The sequence below is a fragment of the Sapajus apella genome, unplaced genomic scaffold (genome assembly GCF_009761245.1).
Source record: "Sapajus apella isolate SASKATOON/1434 unplaced genomic scaffold, GSC_monkey_1.0 scaffold74, whole genome shotgun sequence".
Lineage (NCBI taxonomy): Eukaryota > Metazoa > Chordata > Mammalia > Primates > Cebidae > Sapajus > Sapajus apella.
The window spans coordinates 642763-668825 of NW_022437014.1; the positions used below are offsets into that span (position 1 = coordinate 642763).

The following is a 26063-nucleotide window of genomic DNA, read 5'->3' on the forward strand; positions in this document are numbered from 1 at the left end:
GGATGCCTTCTTCAGTCCCCTTATGCTGCACTTCCTTGATGGCCCTGGTAGTAGGTTTGAGCCAGATTTCTAAATTCTTCCCAATTTAACGGGTAGAGATTCTACATAGTACCAGAAAAAGGAGATGTATTCCAAGTTTTTGAAACTTACATTATTTAAATGGTTTACTTTTTTTTTTTTAAAGATACGGGGCCTTGCCCTGTCACCCAGGCTGGAGTACAGGGGCATGAACATGGCTCATTGTAGCCTCACCTTTCAGGCTCAAGGGATCCTCCCGCCTCAGCCCCCCCCAGTAGCTGGGACGACAGAGGTGTGCCACCACACCCAGCTAATTTTTGTATTTTTTTGTAGAGATGGGGTTTTGGCATGTTGCCCAGGCTGGTCTCGAACTCCTGAGCTCAAGCAATCCACCTGCCTTGACCTGCCAAAGTGCTGAGATTAAAGGCATGAGCCACTGTACCCAACCAAAATGGTTACTATATATTTTGAACATTATATTGCACTGTCATCAATAGATCTGAAAATGGTTTTACCAAATTACAGGCATGGTCTTTTATAGCTGTCTATATCAATATTATTTATTTAAAGATTGAATACCAAAGAGGGGCAGGAATTGGAATGTAATACCAGCCTGGTAAAGTATTGGTTGTCCTTATGTGCCAATGAATACTCTTGGTTCTGACCCTTTTTTGGTGGGAGGGTCCCCCAGCAGGTGCAGCTGTGTGTAGGGGACTGGATGCTATGAAAGGTGTAATGAGAGGGCACCTGAGCAGAGCTGCCTATCATTGGGGGTTCACTAAAGCCTACAGGACATCCTGGCCCAAGTCTGCCTGCACAGCGAAAGGCACACTTCTGGTCTTCAGGCCCTTCTGTGTATGAGGAAGCAAAACCTGGAGAATTTCATTTGCAGAAAACCTACCAGTTGCGGCAATAGTTTTATCACAGTACTACATTTGAAAAGAAAATCTCTAAATACAAAAGGAGAGAGCCATCCAAATGAACAGGAACTGTGGAAAGGCAACAGTAACTTTATCAGAAGAGGCTATTACCATCTGAGTACAAGCACATGCACAGACTTCTGTAATCAAAGATTAAAATTCTTAAAGGTGTATACTGCTAATTTTGTAAACAAAAATAATTAGGCTACCAAATATGTTTACTTTGAGGCCAATGGAGCAAGGTAGTATGCGGAAAAGATACCAAGTACTAAAGATATTAAGGTAAACAGTTATGCAGCTGCTAGAGAGTTCAGTTTTGAAGTAAAGCTTAGTCTTGTATCCAGACAGGAAGAGGCAGTGCATGCTAACATTATCACAAAGGACAAGGGTTCTCTCAGACAGTCTGCTCTTTCTCTTCCTGTTCTGAGATAAAGTGCCGAATAGCAGCTTTCAAGTTCTAGTGAGAGAAATTAAAATAAAGCTGGGCTACTGCACATTACCAAACAAATAGGTATTTGCATACCACATGCTTACAAAGTACAGGCTAAGTATCCCTTCTCAGAAATATTTGGGACCAGAAGTGTTTTGGATTTCAGATTTTTTTGAAATTTGGAATATTTGAAGAATACAAACTGGTTGAACATCCCAAATATGAAATCCAGAAGGCTCAAAGGAGCATTTCCTTTCAGCATCATGTCAGTATTCAGTAAGTTTTGGATTTTGGAACATTTGGATTCCAGGAGCTCAGCCTGTATTTAGAAATAAAGCATAACTTCTATATAGAGCTGGCTAATACTTGCTGGTTACACTTAAATATCATAGTAATTATCAGCATCAAGTAAAAACAAGTGTTTACTGCCTAAAATGTTGAACCAATGTTTTCTGGGACCATTTCTCTAAATACACAAATGGGGCGATATACTTGAAAACCTTACAATTAAATATGCTAGTGGTGTTAGGGTTTTAGAGCAAAACAAAAATCAAAACCCCAAGAAAGTCAGGGAAAAGAAGACAAAAATCAGAAGATGAATGGCTGCATATTTGTCCACCTAACAGTAGGAGGAAAAAGTAGAGTATCTGAAATATGATATGGAGTACAAATGTGTGCCATTCAGGACATAATGGTAGGACATAGTAAACAAGCTGTCATCAGCACAGGACATGGTTTATTGTCAACAATTTGAACATATAAACAAAACTAAGAGTAAGAAAATAAGATAATGTAGCAAAAGGGTATTTCTCTCCAACATGATTGGCCATTATTCTCCAAAATGTACGGTTAACGGAGGGAAAACTGAAGAAGAGTTTATGTAGAGTTATTTTAAAGGATGATTTATATTTTCTGTTTTTTGAGACAGGGTCTTCCTCTGTAATCCAGACTCGCGTGCAGTAGCGTGATCACAACTCACTGCAGCCTTAGACCCCAAGGCTCAAAGAGATCCTCCTGCTTCAGCTTCCCAGCGTAGCTGGGATTACCAAGCATGAGCTGCCATGCCAAGCTAATTTAAAAAAATTTTTTTGTGAAGACAGGGTCTCTGTGTTGCTCAGGCTGGTCTCGAGCTCCTGGACTCAAGGAGTCCTCCCTGCCTCGGACTCCCAAAGTGCTGGGATTACAGGCCTCCACGAGCTACCATGCTCAGCCCAAGAATGATTCATATTTTAATTTTCTTTTGAACAGGTTTACCACCTTGTATTCATGTTTTAGGTTTTATTTTAAAAGATGAAATCTCTACAGTAATATTCCTTGGGGATTAAAAGTAGGAGAAATATAACCTTCTCCAAAAGCAAACACAAAACTTGGGGTGGAAGGAGGACGTAAAAATTACATTCGCTTTTCCAAATGAGTCTGAATCATAAAGCCATAAAGAATGGTTTTATCTCATTCTTTTTTGTCAGCCATTTGAAATCAATAAACTTTGATTCCTACATTTTGTTTGTATTACACAAAAAGTAAACAACAGTGAAAGCTGTTTTTAAAAGAATAAAAACAACCAACCACAAATAGAAGAGAACCCCAGAATCCTGTTTGGACGGATGTTTATCACCAGGCCAAAGGCCTCCCCTTCAAATGTTTCTCTCAGTTGATAACTTTCAAATGATTTAAAGAACATGAAGAACAAGTAGAACGTGAAGCTTGGATCTGAATAGTAAAGAATAAGATTGGAGTGGTATTTACAAAGGAGAGGCATATATATGTGCCTAGCACCAGATTTTTCAAGTAAGCAAGTTCAGCCCCAAACTCACTGAACTGAAGTTTGACATTTTTAAACTCTCTCCATTATTTTCCAGAGTTGAAAGCTGTGAAGTGTTTCAGCTTGGTGCTATTCACTAGCGGTGTGAACTCAAAAGGTGGGTTTTCTGCAGCTGAACTGATTCTAGGTCTCAGGACTCCAAGGTATCTCCAGTCCACGTGCTGTGGACTCTACTGGCTTTACACATCTAATTTGGGAGTGTCCATTTTTTCCTTCTTAAAATTAGCTAGAGGTTTCATTTACTAATGATAATGTGTGCAAACACACACACATATTAAAAATCTATAAATAGTTCTAGCAGCCAAAAGATGTTTTTCTTTACCAGAAATTACCCAAAGTGACATCAGAAATAATGTGACTAAAAAAATATTTTTAAAGCCTATTTAATACTCATGATATTTAAACTTTTAATTTATTGTTTGATTTCTGGATATTTCTACATTTAGATTCTACAAACTTCAGATTCTGAAGCTTGTTGAAAAAGCTAAGTTCCTCAATATGGATGAAAGTCTATCTGGTTATACTTTTAGAGGGGAAGTTTTCTACTTCTGGATATTTATATATAGTATTAACAGAATACCCCAGCAAGTCACATTTCAGATAAATATTCTACATTATAATTTGCATCATACCCAATATTTTGGATTTTAAAATAAGGGTAAAATTTGGAATACAATCATTTGTCTGCATATTTCCCAATGTGAGTTTTCACATAGAATATTAAAATTTAAGTTGATATTTGGATGTATAAGCTATTTTCCCTGTATACTATATGTATCTATTAGCAATAGAGACAATTTTGGAGTCACAGTATAGTGAACCTCTCTGGCTCTCCTTGCACAAGGCTCCATGAGTCAGTCTGGGCAGTGCACGCTACCCTTGTCATGACTCACTCCCCGCACTCAGGCTTAGGGGAACTAACATGCAATCCTAGGACAACACTGACACTAGCACTGACATTTTAAAATTCATTCTCCCAAGTAATAAAAAAAATATATATAGAGAGATATACACACAGAGAGATCTGCAGCTGTACTGATTACTTCAAATAGCAGCAGACAAGGAAAATACACGCTTGCTTGCTTCTTAAGTTTAAATTCATTTTAAGTTTGCTATATTAAATTTAAAAATTAAAAAAATATCAACTTACTATAAACAATTTAAAATATGTATAATACAACTTCATGGTCAAAGCATTTGAACAGTCTATTAAAAGAGGAAATACTTTCATCTGACATTTCTGTTACATTCCATTCATGATTTTTCAATTTGTCTCTTCCAAGAAAAAACATAAAACAGTTGTCATATTTTATGGCAACTAATTTTGTTTAGAGATTTCCTCATCACAAAAATACTTAATTACCTATTACAGGGGAGTTAAAGAAGAAGAAGAAAAAAAAAAGAAACGAGAAACAAAGTGGCTTTCTCCCCACGTGTCACTCTGCATCTTCGAACATTCTGTACATAAGCTGTCTGAGTCTTTTGAACCATTTACAAATTGTATTTTCAAAAATTGAAGAAAAAATATTTAGAGTCTAAAAGTGTTATTTTATACACTGACTATACAATATATATTGAATGTTTACACATACATATACATCTTAAAGATAAGGTTCTCCAAAGGTTTTTCGACATTCCATCACCCCCGTACTTGGTGGTCTATCACAATTGTGTGTACTCTTGACTTGACTAGGTGTGAGGCGATCGTATGCCATCTTGTACTCTTTATCAAAAGCATCTGCAAAAATTCGTAAAGAAATATAAAGAAATTTAGGTCTGATGTTGAAAACTATCAAGTTTCTATAATACTACAGAAACACAACATTAGAGGTCAAGAAGGAATTGCTAGGACATTTCTGCTATCCAAAGGACCACAGTTGGATTGCACAGACCAGTGAAAATTAAAGGTTTGAAGATATCTTTAATTTTTCCAGGTACAGACGTTAAAAACCACCAAATACCATACACACTTTTTTGGTACTTTGCTTTCTATAATCAATAAAAACAGTAAAAATAAATAATGGCCTTTTCCCACCAGGATTAGCAGAAAGTTTTTTTGCCCATATTTTCTTTGCACTTTTACAGTTTCTTTTTTTTTTTTTGAGACGGAGTTTCACTCATGTTACCCAGGCTGGAGTGCAATGGCGCAGTCTCGGCTCACCGCAACCTCCGCCTCCCGGGTTCAGGCAATTCTCCTGCCTCAGCCTCCTGAATAGCTGGGACTACAGGCACGCGCCACCATGCCCAGCTAATTTTTTGTAGTTTTAGTAGAGACGGGGTTTCACCGTGTTGACCAGGATGGTCTCGATCTCTTGACCTCGTGATCCACCCGCCTCGGCCTCCCAAAGTGCTGGGATTACAGGCTTGAGCCACCGCGCCCGGCCTTACAGTTTCATTTTTTAAATTTAAATTTTGCTTCCACTAGAATTTTTTTGGTTTGTGTGTCCTAAACTTCCAATATTATGGGATGCCTCTGGGAAAATAATCTAAAGATCTTCTGAGATCACCATGCCATGATTTTTTTTCCCCTTTACCTCACGGCAACAGACGGAGCTAACAGACTGTGACTTTTATTTTTAAGGACATTATACCAAGGTCTGTGTGCGTTTTCCCCAGAAGACAGTCCACATGTAACAAAAAGGGACAACAGAGGTTTACAAGTTTCTGCTAAAAATTTCTCTCAGTCTAGAAATCATGCTAACTTATTGCTTATTTTAAATAAGCTAGAGAAAAATTTGCCCCTTAAAGAGCCAAATGGGGTATGAATTATAACAATGTCACTAAGATCCTATTTTTCAGCTGTGGGGAGGTAACAGACATAAGAACAACTTTCTTCTCTGAAACAGTATCACAGTGGTACCCATGAAGGCTTATTTGAGTTGAGAGTCAACTGCATGAGCAAGTGAGCTTCCCTAGTTTGGAGGTCCAGAATTTTTTAGACATTCAAGGAAATCCCACCTTTGGCAGAGGGCTAGAGTAATATCTGACTGGAATCTGGGCTTGTATTAGGTAGGGAATAAAGGGATGGTAAGAAGGATCTGAGTAATCCTCTTTGGTATCCTCTGTTTCACTGTATTTAAAAGGCCTAGCTCAAGTAACACTATTCATGATTTTGGTAAGTTCCGGCATCCTTCTCAAGTGGCTAGAATGCTTGCCTCAACACCATTTAATAGTCCACCTTTCCTAACTGACTTCATATTATATACCCGTAGATCCTTGTGTTTATTTCTAGACTCCTTATTCTGTACTATTGATTTTTCTAGCTCTGCCTGTGCTAGCATTAAGCTGATGTAATCAGAGTAGCTTCTAGAAAAGAATAACCTTCTGGTGAATTTTTCTTTATGGGACAAGGTCTTGCTCTATAGCCCAAGCTGGAGTGCATGGCATGGTCATGGCTCACTGCAGCCTCAACTGCCCAGACTCAAATGATACTTTCACCTCAGTCTTTCAAGTAGCTGGGACTACAGGCATGTGCCACCGCCTATGGCTAACTTTCATATTTTTTTGTAGAGACGGGGTTTCACCACGTTGCCCAGGCCGCTCTCGAACTCCTAGAATCAAGTGATCCACCATCTTGGCCTCCCAAAGTGCTGGGATTACAGGCGTGAGCCACCACACCCGACCCCTTTTTAGTTAAATAATTTTTCCTGATTAGTTCTTTTCTTCTCAGATTAACTTTTAAAAATTGAGATACAATCCATATACCATACAATTCACTAACTTAATAAATTTTTTTTGGTTTATTCACAAGATCGTACAACTATCACCACTGCCTAATTCCAGATCATCTCACCAAAAAGAAACCTTATACCAGTTAGCAATCACTCCCTATTCCCACTACCTTTTGGTCCTTAGCAACAACTAACCTATCTACTATAATTATAGATTTGCCTCTTCTGGGCATTTCATATATGCTTAATGTTTGGCTTCTTTCACTAAGCATAATGTTTTCAAGGTAAAGCCATATTGTAGCATGTATCAATATTTCATCTTTTTATGACTGCATGACATTCCACTGTACAAGTATACCACATTTTGTTTACCCATTCATCAGGCGATACACATGTGGGTTCTCTCCACTTTTTTGGCTATTATAAATAATATTGCTATAAGTATTCATGCAGAAGTTTCTGCAAGAACGTATGTTTTCAGTTCTTTTGGGTTTATGCCTCAGAGCAGAATTGCTAGTCATATGGTAACTCTAACATTTTGAAGAAATGCAAAACCATTTCCATGGTGGATACACCAGTTTACATTCCCACCAGCAACATATGAAGGTTTCAATTTCTCCACACCTTGCCAACACTTGTTGTTTTCTGTTTTTCTTATGATAGCCATCTTAGTGGGTGTGAAGCAGTGAATCATTGTGGTTTTGATTTTCATTTCACTAATGATTAAGGATGCTGAGCGTTTTTCATGTGCTTATTAGTCATTTGTAAATCTTTGTAGAGACGTCTGTTCAAACCCTTTGCCAATTTTTATTTTATTTAAAAATTATTTTAGAGATGGGGTCTCACTATGTTGCCCACACTGGTCTCAAACTCCTGGCCTCAAGCAAACATACTGCCTCAGCCTCCCAAAGAGCTGAGATTGCAGGCATGAGCCACTGGGCCTGGCAAGTAGCCACTTTTTAAATTGGATTATATGATTTTATCGTCAAGTTGTAAAAGTTCCTTATGTATAATGAATAATAAAGCTTTATCAGATACTATGATTTGCAAATATTTTCTCATTCTGTGGGTTGTCTTTTCACTTTTTTTTTTTTTTTTTTTTTGAGACAGAGGCTTATTCTATCGCCAGGCTAGAGTGTGGTAGCTCACTGCTACCTCCACCTCCCAGGTTCAAGAGATTCCCCTGCCTCAGCCTCCTGAGTAGCTGGGACTACAGGCGCGTGCCACCACACTCAACTAAGTTTTTGTATTTTAGTAGAGATGGGGTTTCACCATGTTGGACAGGATGGTCTTGATCTCCTGACCTTGTGATCCGCCCACCTTCGCCTCCCAAAGTGCTGGGATTATAGGCATGAGCCACCACGCCCAGACTAACTTTCTTAATAGTGTCCTATGAGGTATAAATGTTTTTTTAATTTTGATGATGTCCAATTTATCCATTTTCTATTTTTTTACTTGCTTGTGCTGTTGGTATCATATTTAAGACACCACTGCTTAACCTGCTTCATTTAAGGTAATGAAGATTTATACCTATATTTTCTTCTAACATATGTGTGTGTGTGTATATTATAAATGTTTATTATATCTTCTTGGTGGATTTGCTCTTTTATCATTATAAAATATCGCCTTTTTTTTGTCTCCAGTCACAGCTTTTGTTTTTTGAGACAGGGTCTTGCTGTGTCACCCAGGCTGGAATACAATGGTGCAGTTTTAGCTCACTGCCACCTCCACCTCCCCAGGCTCAAGCTATCCTTCTATCTCAGCTGCCCGAGTAGCTGGGAATACAGGTCTACACCACTATGGCCGGCTAATTGTTGTGTTTTTTATACAGACAGGGTTTTACCCTGCTACCCAGGCTAGCTTATGTCTTTGAGTCGTGTGATCACTTCAGCCCTCTTTTGAGTACTCTCTGCATGGAATATCTTCTTCAGTCCTTTTACTTCCAAGTCATTTGTGTCTTTGAATCTAAAGTGTGTCTCTTGTATATAGATTATTTTTTAAAATCCATTCTTGTAATCTGCCTTTTAGTTGGAGTTTAATCCAGTTACATTTAATGTCATTACTAATAAGGTAGAATTTACATCTGCAATTTTGCTTTTTGTTTTTTATGTCTTTCTTCTTCCTCAATTCCTTTATACTGCTTTCTTTTGTGTTAATTAGCTACTTTCTAGCATACCATTTAAATTCCCCTGTTGTTTCTTAATTTGTAGAGATGGGGTCTCACTATGTTGCTCAGGCTGGCCTCCAACTCCTGGGCTCAAGCAGTCCTTCTGCCTCACCCTCCCAAAGTGCTGGGATTATAGGTGTGAGCCACCATGCCTGCCCCTCCCTTATTGTTTCTTTTGTTATGCATTTTTGATTCCTGACTATTAATGCATGATTATTTTTCCAGTTGAACATTAGGATCATTGGTCAAATTTCTTATTTTTAATAGTCTCTAATGTTTCACAGCCAGTAAAGTAAAAAACTACTACTCAAAACATTCTGCTCAAAGTTCCCTGGCTGCAACAGCAGTTTTTTTTTGTTTCATATTATTTTTTATTGCTATATCATAGTACATATTTTTGGAGTACATGTGCTATTTTGATACCTGTACCCCAATGATCAAATTACACATTGTATAACTTGGGTCAACTGGGATATCCATCATCTTAAACACTCATTCTTTCTTAGTGTTGGGAACATTACAATTCTATTCTTCTAGCCGTTTTGAAACATATATATATATATAAATTATTCTTAACTATAATTTATCTGCTGTACTATCAAACACTAGAACTGTTCCTTCTGTTGTACTGTATTTTGTACCCATTAACCGGCTTTTCTTCATTCTCCCACAATGTCCCTTCTCAGTCTCAGGAAACACCATTCTATCCTCCACCTCCAGGAGATCCATTTTTTTAAGCTCTCACATGTGAGTGAGAACATGTGATATTTTTCTGTGCCTCACTAAATATTATTTAATGTGAAATTCTAAAATAAAAATTCTAAGTAAAATTTTTACAAATAATTATACTCTTCTGTTACAGATAATTTGTTTACTCAATAGCTATTTGAAAATTTTAATTTCAAAACTACCAAAAATGTCTTTCTCTTTGAAACACGCCCTTTTCTCAATTTCTACCACTCTTTTTTTCCTTATCGTTCTCCACCCCCTCTCATGGATCCTGTTCTTCCCATTCGTGTTTATGGGCTCTACTTTCTCTGTCCCTGGATGTGATGTTCCCCAGAGTTTCTTTTTTATAACCCTCCTGTATCACTTAACCACTTTCCTTAAGGGATGTCATTTCCTGGCAAGGCTTCAATCACCATGAATGCTATTGATTCCTAAATCTACATTTCCAACCTTGATCTCTCTCTCTGGAGCTCCAGGACAGTATATATTAAATGCTTCTAGGCCATCCAGGCTTGGATGTCTCAATAGTTCAGCAGGTGAAAAACACCCAAAATTGAACTCCTCATCTTCTCTAGCCTCCTCATCTTTTAGATTTCCTGAATTTTATAAATGGCTATTCAAGATAGTAGCTTGGGAGTCATCGTCCACATACACAGCATTATCATACTGTTTTAATTCTTCCTCATTAACAAGTTTTAAACTTGTTACCATCCCTAGTTGAGCTCTTCTTATTTCTCAATCATCTTTTGACTGGCCTTTTCTCCACCTTCAACCCACTCTAGCTTCTTAGTGAAACCTGCCATCAAATTTGTATTTTTGCTAAGGCAGACCTAGTCTTGACACTTTCCTAATTATTTGGCGACTCCTCTTCACTTTCAGCATGAAGTCCACAGCCTTAATATTTTGTACGAAGTCCTTCATGATCTGACACTCTGTTTCCAACCACAATGTTCACAATTTCAGCCATCCTAAACTTCTGTGTTCTCTTTTCTGCCTGGACTGCCCTTAGCATTTTTTTTTTTTTTTTTTTGAGATGGGGTCTCACTATGTTGCCCAGGCTGGTCTAGCACTCTTGAGCTCAAGCAATCCTCCCACCTCAGCCTCCCAAAGTGCTGGGATTACAGGCATGAGCCACCATGCCCAGGTGCAATTGCAATTTGAACCCATATTATTGGAAAAGACAGCTGAACACACTCGTATGATACTTGTTTACAAACAAAATTATAGGTTAAACATGACTATATTTCCTTCAGCCTTCTCCATCAAATATTCCTTAATTCGAAATAATTTTTACTCTTCTACTGGAACTTCTCCATATTTTCCCTTATTGACTGACTGACTGACTGAGACAGAGTTTCACTCTGTCGCCCAGGCAGGAGTGGCATGGCATGATCTTGGCTCACGCAGGGTCTCAAGTGATCCTCTACCCTCAGCATTGCAAGTAACTGAGACTACAGGCATGCACCACCAACCATGGCTAATTTTTGTATGTTTTATAGAGCCAGGGTTTTGCCATGTTTCCTTGATGCCCTTCAACTCCTGGGCTCAAGTGATCTGCCTACCTCGGCCTCCCAAGGTGCTAGGACTACAGGTGTGAGCCACCGCACCCGGCCAGTGATCATTTTAATGTGACTTCCAAGTACGGTGTTCCCTAATTATAGTTCTCTGGGTTGTACTTTCTTTTTTTAAAACAAAGATATTAGACACTGATCTCTATTTGGCTTGGATTTATAGCTAAACTTTTTAAGGCCATTTTAGTGAAAGCTAAATTTCCCATTTATATCTTCTATATGAGCAGATTTATTTTCTAACTAAGTTAGTCTGTTTGTCCTTTAAATGTTTGTTTTATTTAAAATACCACGCTCATGTAATAATTCCATTCTGTCTGATGTTTGCTATTTCGCCCATACATACCTTTGCTTCCATATTCTACAATCTTTCTCATGGCATCAAGGCTGACAATTCCCAGGGGCACAGGTCACCTCTGGACAGATGGCACCTGATAACTCCTTGAGATACCAGTTAGGGATGGTTCTCTCAGCTCCCTGCTTCACTCTCTAGCTCCTGCTCTTGCTGCCATCCCTCAGTGAACTTACTGGGAAGCGAGCACCATGGAGCCCTTGCTCTCTATTCATGCTCCATCTGGTCTAACTCTTCTTGTAATAGTGCATATGCTTATTATACATCATCATCATTTGACTATGCCACTAATAAATGGCTGTGGGCCTTTAGAAGTCAACGGAAGCACTGATGCCAAATAACTAGATTTGTTTTTGTTAAGATCAGTGTAAAATAATCTAATAGAAGCATGATCTATTATTTATTCTCTCATTAACTGATGACAGGGCTTAAATAGGGCATCCAAATTAGATCCCACTCAAGTCAGGTGAATTACATATATTAATTATCATTTTCATTAACCTATTCATAATATTATAAAGTCTCAAAACAGAATGCCAAAACTCTGCTTGAATGTCTCAATGCCTGATAGTCATCCAAATTGGCCAGGCATGGTGGCTCACGCCTGTCATCTCAGCACTTTGGGAGGCCAAGGAGGGCGGATCACTGGAGGTCAGGAGTTCAAGACCAGCCTGGCCAAAATGGTGAAACCCTTTTTAAAAAAAATAAATAAATAAAATAAATTGATTAATTAATTAAGTCTGCCACTAATTTTCTTCTTTTTGCCTATGAGGGGCCACTTCTGTCCTTTCTTAGGGTTTGAAGTAGAAACTTAAGGGATGTCAAGCATGACAGCTGGGAGGAGATGATCAACCATAAAGCCTGAAAACTTCTGAAATATATATTTACCGACTTTGCGTTCTTTCTGAATACGCTTAATGTCAATGCTACGACACAAGTTAGAAGCATGGGATTGGAAACATTAGACTACTTGGTTGATGTATGGCTCTATTTACTGTGAATTCTGAGATAAAGTTACTAAACCTCACGGTTCCTCAGGATCCTCAATAATAATGTGGAAATGATAACAGTACCTATCTCATAGGACTTTTGGGAGAATTATGTGAGGCAATACATGAAAAGCACTTGCCACACTGTGAGGCAAACAGGGCAACCCTCAAAAGATGTTAGATTTTATTACTTATCATTATTATTGCCATAACCAAAGTATCAAGGTACCTTTTACATTAGAACAAAAACAAATCAATAAATAATCCTCTAATAAATTAACATGATTTAATATTACTAATAAAGTAAGATTACTAATATAAAAATACTTTGAAAACTTCCGTGATATATAAATATTACCTATTATATATAAGGCTAAATTACCTATATCAATGTTTTCTCTTCCCAGTGCCACAAGTGAGAGAAACAGTATTTCTCTGTATAAACTCCTAGGGAGAAAAAGTCATGGAGGAAATATTAGTATCCATATAGCCTATATGTTCCCTATGAAAACTTTTATGCTAATGTAGGCATGAGATATTCTCACAAATTATGAAGCGAACAATATGAATCTGCCTAGGAGAATAACATATTCATCTAAGAGAAGCACTTACCTCTGTCTTTTAAAATGTGGACACTTATTCAGTGTCTCTAAAATCTGACTCATTGGTCCATAGACGTCATTCATTTTAATGCTTTTTACCATACTTTTCAACAGTTCCTGGTTAAATGAGTTATCACTTTTTTGCAATAAATGGACCATGGGATATTTTTGGGCTGTAAAAGAACAAAAGAACAGATAAAGAAAAATGTTCTGTGTAGAAAGGAGAAAGAAATTAAGCAGCAACTGACAGATACTAAGTTACAAAAGCACTAAAAATAAATTAAGGGCAATAGATAAAGAAATAGGAATCCAAGAATGAAGAAAGCAAAAAAATAAGACAAATAATGACAAAAAAAGGCCTAAAGCTTTCTGTAATCTTAAATAGACGGTAACTAAAAATACTGTTTCCCTTAATACAGCCTCTGAAGAAAATTCTACATCAGCAGCCTGGGATGGAAACAAATAAAAAATAAGTAAAAAGAGGAAATTGGGATGAGCAATGTGCTGAAAGCTGAATTCTGCAAAACACAACCAACCCCTCCAGCACATACACAGCACCCCTCAAAAAAAAAAACCCTTAGACCTCCATAGAAGGTAGCACTAAAAAAATCACTCACTCTCAAACAAAAGAGTACGATTTTGACCTGTAAGACAAAAAGTAGTAAGTAAAATAAAAGTCAGTTATACATGGTTTAGGCTATTTTTTTTCTTCCCAGCAAATAAATTCTGTCATAGGTTTAGGCTATTTAAAGCAAGTAGAGATTACTCTCATATGAATAAAGTCAGCATTCTAGATGGCACTTACTGTGTGCATTCCAGAGGATGTACAAGGGCTGTCCTGGATCCTGATGTAACTTCATGTTATCCCATAACATTTGTATTAAAACATATTTGCTATCTTCAGACATACAGTGTCGGGGAATCTGTGTAATACAATAAACATTCGTTAATGAACCTTACATGATACTTTTTTATAAGTACTTTATGAAATTCTTATAAATATTTTGTAGGATGATGTATGTATGAGGGAGAAAAGAGAACAGAAAAAGACTGATTTACATACATTTGATATCTACTACAGGAAGATGGGCTGTGTGGAAAAGCTAATGATCTCTAAAGATCAGATATAACAACGTACTTGAGATCAGTGAGAAAGGGTACTAAGAAGAACTCATCTTGCTCCTCCTGCTCATGATTGAAAGTCACAGAAACATAAACCCAGGAGTCCCATTCTATATCATCCAAGACCCTGACCCAGATAACGGTGAGTTCACATCTTTGTCACTCAAGTATGATGTACTGAAAATCCAAAGCACATGCACAATCACAGGCATGCAGTACAGGAAGGGAGAAGGCAATGTTCCTGAACTTAGAGACCACCATTTAGTGGCAGTGGCAGTATACGAAAAAGTAAAGGCACTTTTATAAAACAACATGACAAAAATACAAATGAACATATAATAAACAAATTGCCTAAATGTTAAGCAAAAATTCAGAGCAAAGGAATGACGAGAATGGTGGCACATGACTGCAATATGAATTTCAGTAGTCCCCTTTTATCCTCAAGGGGCTACATTCCAAGACCCCCAATGGACACCTATAACTGCAGATAGTACCGAACCCACATATACTGTATTTTCCTATACATACATACTTATAATATTTAATTTATAAATGAGGCATAAGAAATTAACAATAACTAATAATAAAATAGCACAATTAAAACAATATACCAGCATCACTGCTTTCTGCTTTGGGACCACGAAGTAAAACAGGAGTTACATGAACACAAGCACTGTGATACCATCACAGTTGATCTGATAACACAAATGGCTACCAAATGATTAACAGGCAGGTGGCATACACAGCGTGGATACACTGAACAAAGAGATGATTCACATCCCAGATGGGACAGCACAAGATTTCATCATGCTACTCAGAACAGCATGCAATTTAAAACTTCTGAAATGTTTCTTTCTGGAAGTCTCCATTTAATATTTTGAGACCACAGTTACCATGGGTAACTGAAAACTTGGAAAGCAAAACAGTGAATAAGGGGGGACTGCTGTACAGACATCCTCCTAAAAAAGCCACTGGGCTGGCCACAGTGGCTCTTGCCTATAACCCCAGCACTTTGGGAGACTGAGACAGGAGGGTCACTTAAACCCAGGGGTTAGAAGTCACAGTGAGCCATGATCACACCACTGCACTCCAGCCTGGGTGAGAGGTGAGACCTTGTGTCAAAAAAACAAAAAAACCCCACTAGGCTTGTTTTGAAGGAAGTACAAAATGTAAGTGGGCCTAACTCACAAACCTGCCTCCTAAAGTCATTTCCAGTTTATTCCTGAAGCGATAACAAAAATTCAAGTATGTTTTATGTAAATTTTAGAAGAAGGCTAAAAAATGACTCATTGCTAGCCTCTAAGGAGAAAATATTATTTGTAAATACAACTAAAACAATTCTATTTATCTCATGATCCAGTCAGCTATTAAAAATATTCAGCATAGGCCAGGTGCGGTGGCTCACGCCTGTAATCCCACAACTTTAGGAAGCCAAGGTGGGTGAAACAAGAGGTCAAGAGACGGAGACCATCCTGCCCAACATGGTGAAATCCTGTCTCAACTAAAAATACAAAAATTAGCTGGGCATGGTGGCACGCACCTGTAGTCCCAGCTACTCAGGAGGCTGAGGCAGGACAATTGCTTGAACCTGGGAGGTGGAGGTTTCAGTGAGCCAAGATTGCGCAACTGCACTCCAGCCTGGTGACAGAGCAAGATTGTCTCAAAAAAAAATATTTAGCCTATAAAACAAACCTTGCTTTTTAATCATTAGGAATATACAAACATTATAATTGTGACAGAGGCATTCATTTCCTTTTTGTTAATTTTTAGTCTCATACCTTTGAATACTTGTTACAGTGCTCAGAAGAAAGAATCAATCCAGGTAAGTTACTGGGCAAATCAAGACGTCTGAAATACCACACTAGGTTCCAAAAAACAATTGGATGATGGTCCACAAAGTCTGCCACCGTTATTGCATGATCACCTTCATTTTCCAATAAGCTTTCAAGTTCCTTCCATACCACTAAAGGACTAAGATATGGCACAGTGACAGGATCGGGACTAGGAAGGTGCCATTCTAAACCTAAAGAGTCCTGTTGAATAAATAAAAATCATAAATGGCAAATGCAAAGTGATAATACTAAGCCATTAAAAAATTCCTGTCAATTATTCCCGTATGAGTAGAAAAGTAATATAATTGTATCATGGGATAAGAGACTCTTCTTGGCAATAATAATTATTAGCTAATAAGACTACTTAGAACAAAGGGAACAAAATCATACATAAGTGATCAATTTCCAAATAAAAAAATACACCAAAATACATACTGTAGTTCCTTGTAAAGTTGCTGGCAGACTGCCTGTGGGAGTGAGCTTCTGTCTTCCAGTTTCTTCCTTATCCAAGGGGCCACAAGTACTAATACTCCTGGCCATTGGAAATATTGGACATTTTGACATAGCTGTTTTTGATCTATCAGCAGGGATCTGAATACTTCGGGCATAGAAATTTTCCTGCAGTTTAGATTTGCTTGGGCATTGAAAAAAGAAAAAAAACATATCAGTGTCTAGATTTACTTTACTTCATTGACAAACAAGGATCATGTTCTCTTTTTTTTTTAAAGACAGGGTCTCACTCTGTCACCCAGGCTGAACTGTAGTGGTGTGATCTCGGCTCACTGCAACCTCTGTCTCCTGGGCTCAAATGATTCTCCCACATCAGCCTCCCGAGTGGCTGGGACTACAGGCACATACCACCATGCCTGGCTAACTTTTATATTTTTAGTAGAGATGGGTTTTGCCATGTTGCCCAGGCTGGTCTTGAACTCCTGGGCTCAACTGATCTGCCCACTTCGGCCTCCCAAAGTGCTGGGATTACAAGTGTGGGCCACCACACCTGGCCATGTTCTTTTCTTTAGAATCAGAGTTAGATGGCTGGGCGCAGTGGTTCATGTCTGTAATGCCAGCACTTTGGGATGCTGAGGCGCACAAATCACCTGAGGTCAGGAGTTCAAGGGCAGCTTGGCCAACATGGTGAAACTCTGTCTCTACTAAAAATACAAAAGTTAGCCAGGTGTGGTGGTGGATGCCTGAAATCCCAGCTACGTGGAAGGCTGAGGCAGGAGAATCATTTGAACCCAAGAGGCAGAAGTTGCAGTGGGCCAAGACTGCTCCACTGTACTCCACCAGCCTGGACAAGAGTGAGATTCTGTCTCCCAAAAAAAAGAATCAGCTAGTTACAGCAACATGAATGAAAGGAAATGCTACTCAGGTGTCAGCTGGGAAACAGGATATATTTTTAGTACAGTTATGATCAATTTCCTTTTTTATCAAGTAAACTTTAAATATTCAAGATTTATTCATTTATTCAAAACATCCAGTAGACTTCTACACAGCAAAAAGCAAACTAGACCATGGGGATATAAAGTAGGGAAAATAGACACATATTCCTTCAGGAGTCACAATCCAGAAGGAGGCAAAGATCAAGGCTACAACAGACCTATGATGAAAGAAGGTGCACACATAGACTTTCGGTTTTTCTGCTTAAGTATTCAAGATCAAACAGGTCACGTCAGCCTGCCAATACTACACAGGAATTTTTTTGGCACATGCAGCTACCAATATGGCTTCATCTCTCCAGCTGCATATGGCTTATTTGGCACTTCTGCAAAAGGGAGTTGATTTTTGCATTGGTTTTAAGTGTAGATTTACTTACATTAGGCTGACTATATAAATTGTATTTTAATTTCACAGTTCCTATATCAGCTCCAAATATTTTCTCAGATTATTAAATATTACTAGGTAGAAAATTAAATATTGAAAAGTAGAAGTTAGTATTGACTCAATTCCTGAAGGGATGGAGATAAGAAGAAGATGGTCATTATAAACTTCAAGTGTTCTACATATTTTTTTAACCCTTAAAATACTAGTAAACATTATCATACATACATACAGCTTAAACTCTGGGGATTAATAAGGATAACATATAACTTCATATTTAAACATTTATGTTACTAGAGAATTTTAATACAGTTTTTAGAGCAAGAATTTAAGATTTTGAAGCTGTTATTCATAGAAATTTCAACCTGGAAATGGTCAACTTAATTTTTCTGTCATATTTCTAAAATATGTGTAAATATATGTTGTTAAAATGTAGTTCCACATAATCATAATTACCTATTTAGATCAAAATTCCCTTGAACAGAGACAGCAGATGTGTCAAGACCAGAGGCTGATGTTGAAATGCATGACTGCCTCGTCTGATTTGAAAAGGAGGATGGAAAGTGCATATTTTCTGTTGATGGGCTTGACTTCAGAAAGTACCTGCAATGTGAATCGAGGGAGCCTTTTGAGAAAAGGGATAATGTAGGAAACATGATCCTTAAACATGAAGGAAAAAATATCCTTACCTTCCAGGTCGTCTTAAATCTCGTATTTCTACATTCAGAAAGGGTAAGAAAAGATTGCCACAGAATGGGCATGTCGTATTGAGGTTGGAGTCATCTGCTGTCCAGCCAGCCATGATTTCCTCATCATGAACAAGACAGTCACAGGTTCTACACCGAGAGCAACTGGAGATGAGAACCTATGGGAGAAGATGGCACTTTATAAAGAAACCTGGTTAATTCAGGTTACAAATGAAAACAATTCAGATTCATAAATTCATTGGAAAATTAAAACCCAGAAGGATTCAGATGCTATTAAAAAACACTGGATTACATCAGTGCATTATATACTATAATCATCTTTAATTCAGCTAAATCTATTCCACAATTTTTGCCTGAAAGGGAAACTTGCTTGTAAGTGAGGGTTTCTTTTTCATTACAGAGTAAAATTTGCTGTAGTTTTATTAATGGAAAAGTAAACTCAATTATTAATTTGTTAACACTCCAAACAGGCATTTGTAATTAGATATTACAAATCAGTGCTACTCAGAGCATGGTTGCCAGACCAGTGCTGGTCTACTAACACTTACTGGATTGTGATGAGATAAATAAGAAATTGAGAGGAGGATTTATAAACTTTTTAAAGTACTGTGATGTTGCAGTAACATCTAAGTGTGTAATCAATGTATTTTCTAAGAACATTAGCTATGACAGATTAGAAATTAAACAAACAAAACAAAAACAACCCTGGTCTTTTACTAAAGACAGTTTAATAAGCATCGCTATAGATAACTACGAATGCTGTCATTATATTAATAAAATATAGAAATTCTTGAAGCCACTAGAAACTTTGTAAAGTTAGTGTTCATCATCTATGTTTCAGCTCTATGCAAATTTATTTTCCAGATTTATGCAAATTAACATAAAATAGCAACCATATTCACAAATGTATTTGGAAGCAAATTTTACAGAAAAATTAGAAAAAAGTTTTAAAGTGAAAAAGTCTAACTTTTTCATTTTAAGAATGTGGGATATAAACGGATACCCAGCAGAGATCTACATCAAACTGACACAAAGAATGAAAAACGTGGTGGAAGAAGTGGATAACATAATGTCAAAACTACTCCCTGTACACTCACCAAAAAAGCATGCTTGCACAGCAAAACTGATTGTGTTTATCATGTGAAATAAACATTCAAATAGAACATTCAGGTAAAAAAACCCAAATACTAACACTGAAAATTAAAACACTTTTGTAGGTTGATAAACCTCAAAGTAAGCATGGAACTGTCCTAATAGAAATGTTAGTATGACTTCAATAATCTGAAATACTGGATATCCAAAAGCTAAATTTTAACTTTACTCAGATGCAATTCACATTCTGAAATTTCAGGTGCTACATATTTAACTTCTTTTTTTTTCTTTTCGAGATGGAGTGCTCTGTCTCCCAGGCTGGAGTACAGTGGTGTGATCTTGGCTCAATGAAATCTCTGCCCACCAGGTTTAAGTGATTCTCCTGCCTCAGCCTCCTAAGTAGCTGGGATTACAGGCCCCCACCACTATGCCTGGGTAATTTTTGTATTTTTAGTACAGATGTGGTTTCACCATATTGACTAGGCTGGCCTCAAACTCCTGACCTCAGGTGATCCACGTACGTTGGCTTCCCAAAGTGCTGGGATTAAAGGCGTGAGTCACCATGCCAGGCCTATGTATTTAACTTTTATTACTCTACCTGGGACCAGCAATACTTAAGAAATGTGAATTTTACAAAGCAGTATATGAAGATTCTCTTTGACACAAAAATGTACTACCTCCATTGCATAGTTCTGGAAGATATTTGTATTACTCGTGTTGAAAGAAGATGTCACTTCTGATTTCCCAGGTAAGGCAAACTTCGACAGGGATCCTGTTCAGAAGTGAAAAACAAAGAACAAAAACCATTAAAATTAATGAGAAAGAATATAAGAATCTTTCACTTCCATAAGTACTCTGATAAAAGGTTAACCTATTCTAGTCAAAATATTAAAAGTAATTAGGAAAAACAAATAAATAATGAACAAGATTTTTTCAGTGCATGCACTTTTAGCACAAACCTAAGGAAATGTGCTCTAATTCTACTTATCCCCACATTCCTCACATCTTAGCTGTGTTTTCTCATTACTGACTTATTAAGCACTTTGTGTGTACAGACTAGAAAGCATTCTAGTCATTAGTAATTACCAATGTGCTGCTTCTATTTTTTCATGTTTAAAATACAGGAAAGTATTTAGTTCCAAGGTCTAAAAAGAAACAAATAGCTCATTTTTATTTCTAATAATGAAAAGATTTAGTGGCAATTCTCTCTTTATAAGGATCTTTTAAGAACCAGCATAGCTGGGCGTGGTAGCTCACGCCTGTAATCCCAGCACATTGGAAGGCTAAAGTGGGAGGATTGCTTCAGGCCAGGAATTTGAGACCAGTCTCGGCAACACAGTGAGACCTTGTCTCTACAAAAAATAAAAATAAAGAATCAGCTGGGCGTGGTGGTGTGTGCTTACAGTCACAGCTACTTGGGAGACTGAGGTAGGAAGACAGCTTGAGTCCAGAAATTTGAGGTTACAATGAGAGTGTGGGCAGCAGAATGAGGTCCTATCTCCAAAAAAAGAAAAAAGGGTATAGTAATCTTGCTCTTTTCTCTTAAATACTAAAGAAGAATTCCCAATTATATTCTTAAGAACAATAGGATATTAGTGTAGATATTAAAACAATAATGCAAAAGTAAGGAAAGTTTTGTGGTCAAATCAGTTGGCAGTGATTGCATCTTGTCAGTAAAACTGGAGGTGGTCTGTGTTATACCTCCTCAACACATTTTTTTCTCTGTCATTACTACATTTTATGAATATGTACTGGTATTTTAATAAAGATAAAGATCAAGGCTGGGTAAATAAAGATCAAAGATCAATGGGGGCTCACACCTGTAATCCTAGCACTTTGGGAGGCCGAGGTGGGCAGATCACCTGAGATCAGGAGTTTGAGACCAGCCTGGCCAACATGGTGAAACCCCATCTTAAAAAAATTAATTAATTAAAAAAAAAGATCAAAAGGCCAGGCATGATGGCCCATGCCTATAATCCCAGCACTTTGGGAGGCTGAGGCAAGTGGATCACTTGAGCCTGGGAGTTTCGGACCAGCCTGGGCAACATGGTGAAACACCCTGTCTACAAAAAATACAAAAAAATTAGCCGCTCATGGTACTGTGTGCCTGTGGTCGCAGCTACCTGGGAGGCTAAGGTGGGAGGACCACCTGAACCCAGGAGGCAGAAGCTGCAGTGGGCTGTGTCTGTGCCGCTGCACGCCAGCCTGAATGACAGAGCAAACTGTGCCACTGCACGCCAGCCTGAATGACAGAGCAAACGGTGCCACTGCACGCCAGCCTGAATGACAGAGCAAACGGTGCCACTGCACGCCAGCCTGAATGACAGAGCAAACTGTGCCACTGCACGCCAGCCTGAATGACAGAGCAAACTGTGCCACTGCACGCCAGCCTGAATGACAGAGCAAGGCCGTCTCAAAATAATAATAAACAAAGGTCAAAAAACCTAATGGCGTAAACTACCCGTCCACAAGAAATAAGAGGGGATAGGTAAACATGTTAAACACTACCGCAGGGATGCAATCTGCGTGATCCAGACTAACGACTTGATTGCTTCAGCAAATAAATAACAAGGAGGAAAAAAAAGTCCAGAACTACCACTGGTTCTAGTCCCTACCACGCAAAGACACCCTGGAGAGGCAGAGAACGAGCTGCAATCTCACACCATCCTTTAAGATGCTTAGCACTGGTATAAACGCAGTTCTTCCCTTGCTGCTTCTCCCCAGAAACCTTCTGGGATCCCTCTGCTACAGCTAGGTCAAAACTGCTTCCCAAAACCTTCTATTAGCCTTGACTAAGACAGTCATCTACTGGGGCAGCCGACCTTTTGTATCTAATTGATCTTATTAAAGTGAACGTGAATCAGGCTGTAAGTTTAGTGTTATTTGCTTAGACAACAAACTGTTCTTGTATGTTAGAAAAGAAGGAAGTAGGGTTAATCACCTAATTTCTTCATAAAAATACAGGAAGAGGAAAAAAGAGGGAGAGGAAGGGGAATAATGACAAAAAAGAGTTAACAGACATATGAGCGAAATAATGCAAATGCTGACCCTGTATGGATCCCAGTTTGAATAAATCACCTACAAAATGAGCTTCATAACCACGAAAATCTGAAACTAAATATTTGATATATATGATAAATATCACTTAAAAGTATGAGGGCATTATGATTATGTTTTCAAAAAACAAATGCTTCACAAAAGATACATACTCTATGAGCCCATAAAATGTTCAAAAATGGCCAAGTTAATCTATGGTGTCAGAAGTTAAGATAATGTTTACGTGTAAAGAAAGAAGTGACTAGACATGGGCATGAGAGAGAGTTCTAGATACTATGAATGCTGTTTCTTGAGCTGAGCTCTGGTTACACAGGTGTGCTCAATTTGTAAAATGTATTTACATTCATAAAAGTACAGCTAGGTGTGGTGGTAGCTCATGCCTATAATCCCAGCACTTTGGGAGGCCACCTCGGGAGAATCCCTTGAGCTCAGGAGTTTGGAACCAGCCTGTACAACATAGTAAGATGCTGTCTCTACAAAACAATTAGCCGGGTGTGCTAGTGCACACCTGTAGTCCCATCTACTTGGGATGCTGAGGCTAGAGCATGGGAGACCACGGTTGCAGTGAGCTGTGACTGTGCCGCTGCACTCCAGCCTTAGCGACAGCATGAGACCCTATCTTAAACAAAGGACACATATGTTACACTTTACTAAATAGTTAAAAACAGATTAAGTCTTTTACTTTGGAGATACATATTGAAGTCTTTATGAATAAAATTATACATTGAGATTTGCTTAAAATAACTAATTGAGGAAGGTGAAAGCATTGGCAGCAGAGGATAAAGACCAACAGATAAAGTAAGACTGGTTATTTGTTGATAGTTATTGAAGTTGGGTGATGGATACATAGGGGTTCATTATGCTGTTCCTTATACTGTTGTGTATGTTTGAAAATTTCCATAGTAAAAGCTTTTTAAAAGACCAAAGATACAACTGAAAAACCAATATTCTATTAGATCCATTCTTCATACCATTAACCAGAATTTTCTTTTTTTTTAATTTAATTTTTTTTCAGAATAACTTTCATACAGATCAAATATCTAAATCAGAGGTAAAATCTATATTTGTATTGCCCTGAGCTACGAGTGTCTTTTACATTTAAAAAAGTTGTTAAAAAAAAAAAAAAAAGAAAGAAAAAAGAATATGTGACAGAGGTGTATGTGGACTGCAAAACCTAAAATATTTACTACACAATGCTTTACAGAAAAAGTCTGCTGACCTCAGAAAATGTTATAAAGGAAACCAGATAAGTATCAAAAGAAACTACTAGTGGATTATTTTATACCTTAAGGAAAGAAAAACCTTTTCTAGCAACTCACAATCCAGAAGCAGTAAGGGGAAAGGCTGATAAATTTGATTACATACAATTTAAAACTTACATATGCCAAAAAAAACCACCCCAAAAAAACAAAGTTAGATAAACTTCTTGCAACTTATATAAGTAACAAAGGATTAACTCCCCAATATAAAAAAAAAGCTACTAAAAACATTTTTTTTTTAAAAAAAGGACCAACAATTAAAATGCAGGCAGAGTCCACAGAAAAGGAAATGCAGATGGTCCTTAAACAGATTTTCAACTTCATTTATAAGAGAAACAGAAATGAAAACTAAACTGAAATATATTCCTCACCTATCAGATGGTAAAAATCCAAGTGTGCCAACATATTTTGTTGACAAGACTGTGGGGAAATAGGTATTCTCATATACTGGCAGTGGGAATGCAAAATAGCCTGAGGAAGGGAACTTGGCAATATCACTTCAAGGAAGAATTCTGAAGTATCTTCCAAAGACACACTGGTAAAAATATAACATATATGCATTATGGCATTAGAAAAACTGGAAACTTAATGTTATTAGGGAAGTGGCTAAAATGAATTATGATACGTCCGCACATGGTGTATAACTTTTGTACTATGTAGCTGGCAAAAATGAATGGGAAACATTGCTATGTGATGATATGGAATGGTCTTCAGAGTATATTAAGTGACAAAGGCAATGGGCAGCAAAGTACTGACATTATGTTACCTTTGAGTAAGAAGGCAGGGAAGTAATAACAACAAAAAATAACTGTACGCCTAGATTTATATTCTTAAAAAAGCAACAATGGAAGGATAAATCAAAAGTGAATAAAAATGGTTGCTTCCAGGGATAGGAAGAAAACAGAGTGAGGGAGTGGGGATGAAAGTTACACTTTTGAGAAAGTGCCTTGGTTTTATTGTTTTGACCTTGGAACTATAAAAATTGTTTACAAAATTAAAAAACAAGATTAAATCATAAAGAAAAAAGTGAAAGTGTCGCGATTCAAACGAAACTACAAATCAAATGCAGTATGACAGAACTGTTTGGACAAACCTTCCAAGGAGGCAGAACTTTCCAGGCTTATTTGGCTGAGATCAATTCCCTTAGTCCCTGAAGTGGCACTGGTCTCTTGAGAAGCAGCAGCTCCTTCCAACTCATGGCAGACATCTTCATCTGTTAAAGAGGTAGATTCAGAATCCTGGGCTCCCACTGAAGAAAGACTGGTACGATCAGAACTTTGATCCTAAGGACATAATTATAAGCTTAATCTCTTGTACCTTTAAAGGGAATTAATTAAAAAGTCACTTCTAAAGCAGAAGAAAAACACCTATCACCTAACTACCCAGATGATCAGCTGAACTAATATTACAACATCTAGAGGAAAAAAACAACCAGTTTTACAAAGGCATGCTAATTTGGACAAACGTGCTGTGGTTCAATTTTTAAGAAATCATTTTTTAGTTACAGTGAAGTATATACTAATTAGTAACATAACCTTATTGACTTTTAATCTCCATTTATTGATAATTTTCCTCTCTGAGAAGGTATCGCCCAAATATGAAACTACTAGAACTATGTTTTTATTCTTTTCCAAAATTACCCAGGCTTCAAAGATATATATATTTCTAATTTTCACTTTTGAGAACACTGAAGTTAAATTTTTTTTTTTGGTTATATTAAAAGTACATGAGAAAATTTGGTAGCTGTAGATTTTTATGCAAAAAAATTTTAATACCTATAATTTCACGCCCAGATAATACAACCTACTTTACTAGTCATGTGTGTGCATATTTCATTATTTTTAATCATATAGGGCAAAAAAAATTTTTAAAAAGGGTCTCACTTTGTAGTCTAGGCTGGAG

At 37.5% G+C, this 26063-nt stretch overlaps 1 protein-coding gene across 8 annotated transcripts in view; it reads right to left on the reverse strand.

The window, feature by feature from the left end:
• Nucleotides 1-2086: 2086 nt before the first annotated feature.
• The window catches only part of DENND4A (DENN domain containing 4A), a 122062-nt gene continuing 98085 nt past the window's right edge, over nt 2087-26063 (reverse strand). For 4 of the 8 annotated variants that reach the window (XM_032251003.1, XM_032251001.1, XM_032251002.1 and 1 more), the window contains 11 exons: nt 25255-25444; nt 20523-20617; nt 18736-18911; nt 18503-18649; nt 16658-16856; nt 16169-16423; nt 14074-14191; nt 13886-13912; nt 13279-13441; nt 13049-13113; nt 2087-4928 (listed from right to left, as the gene is read on the reverse strand). In XM_032251003.1, coding sequence (XP_032106894.1) covers nt 4792-4928; nt 13049-13113; nt 13279-13441; nt 13886-13912; nt 14074-14191; nt 16169-16423; nt 16658-16856; nt 18503-18649; nt 18736-18911; nt 20523-20617; nt 25255-25444 — 1572 coding nt within the window. In that variant the 3' untranslated portion in view covers nt 2087-4791. The remainder of the gene's footprint in view (nt 4929-13048; nt 13114-13278; nt 13442-13885; nt 13913-14073; nt 14192-16168; nt 16424-16657; nt 16857-18502; nt 18650-18735; nt 18912-20522; nt 20618-25254; nt 25445-26063) is intronic. The other 4 variants (XM_032251009.1, XM_032251008.1, XM_032251004.1 and 1 more) reach the window with 3 other exon arrangements.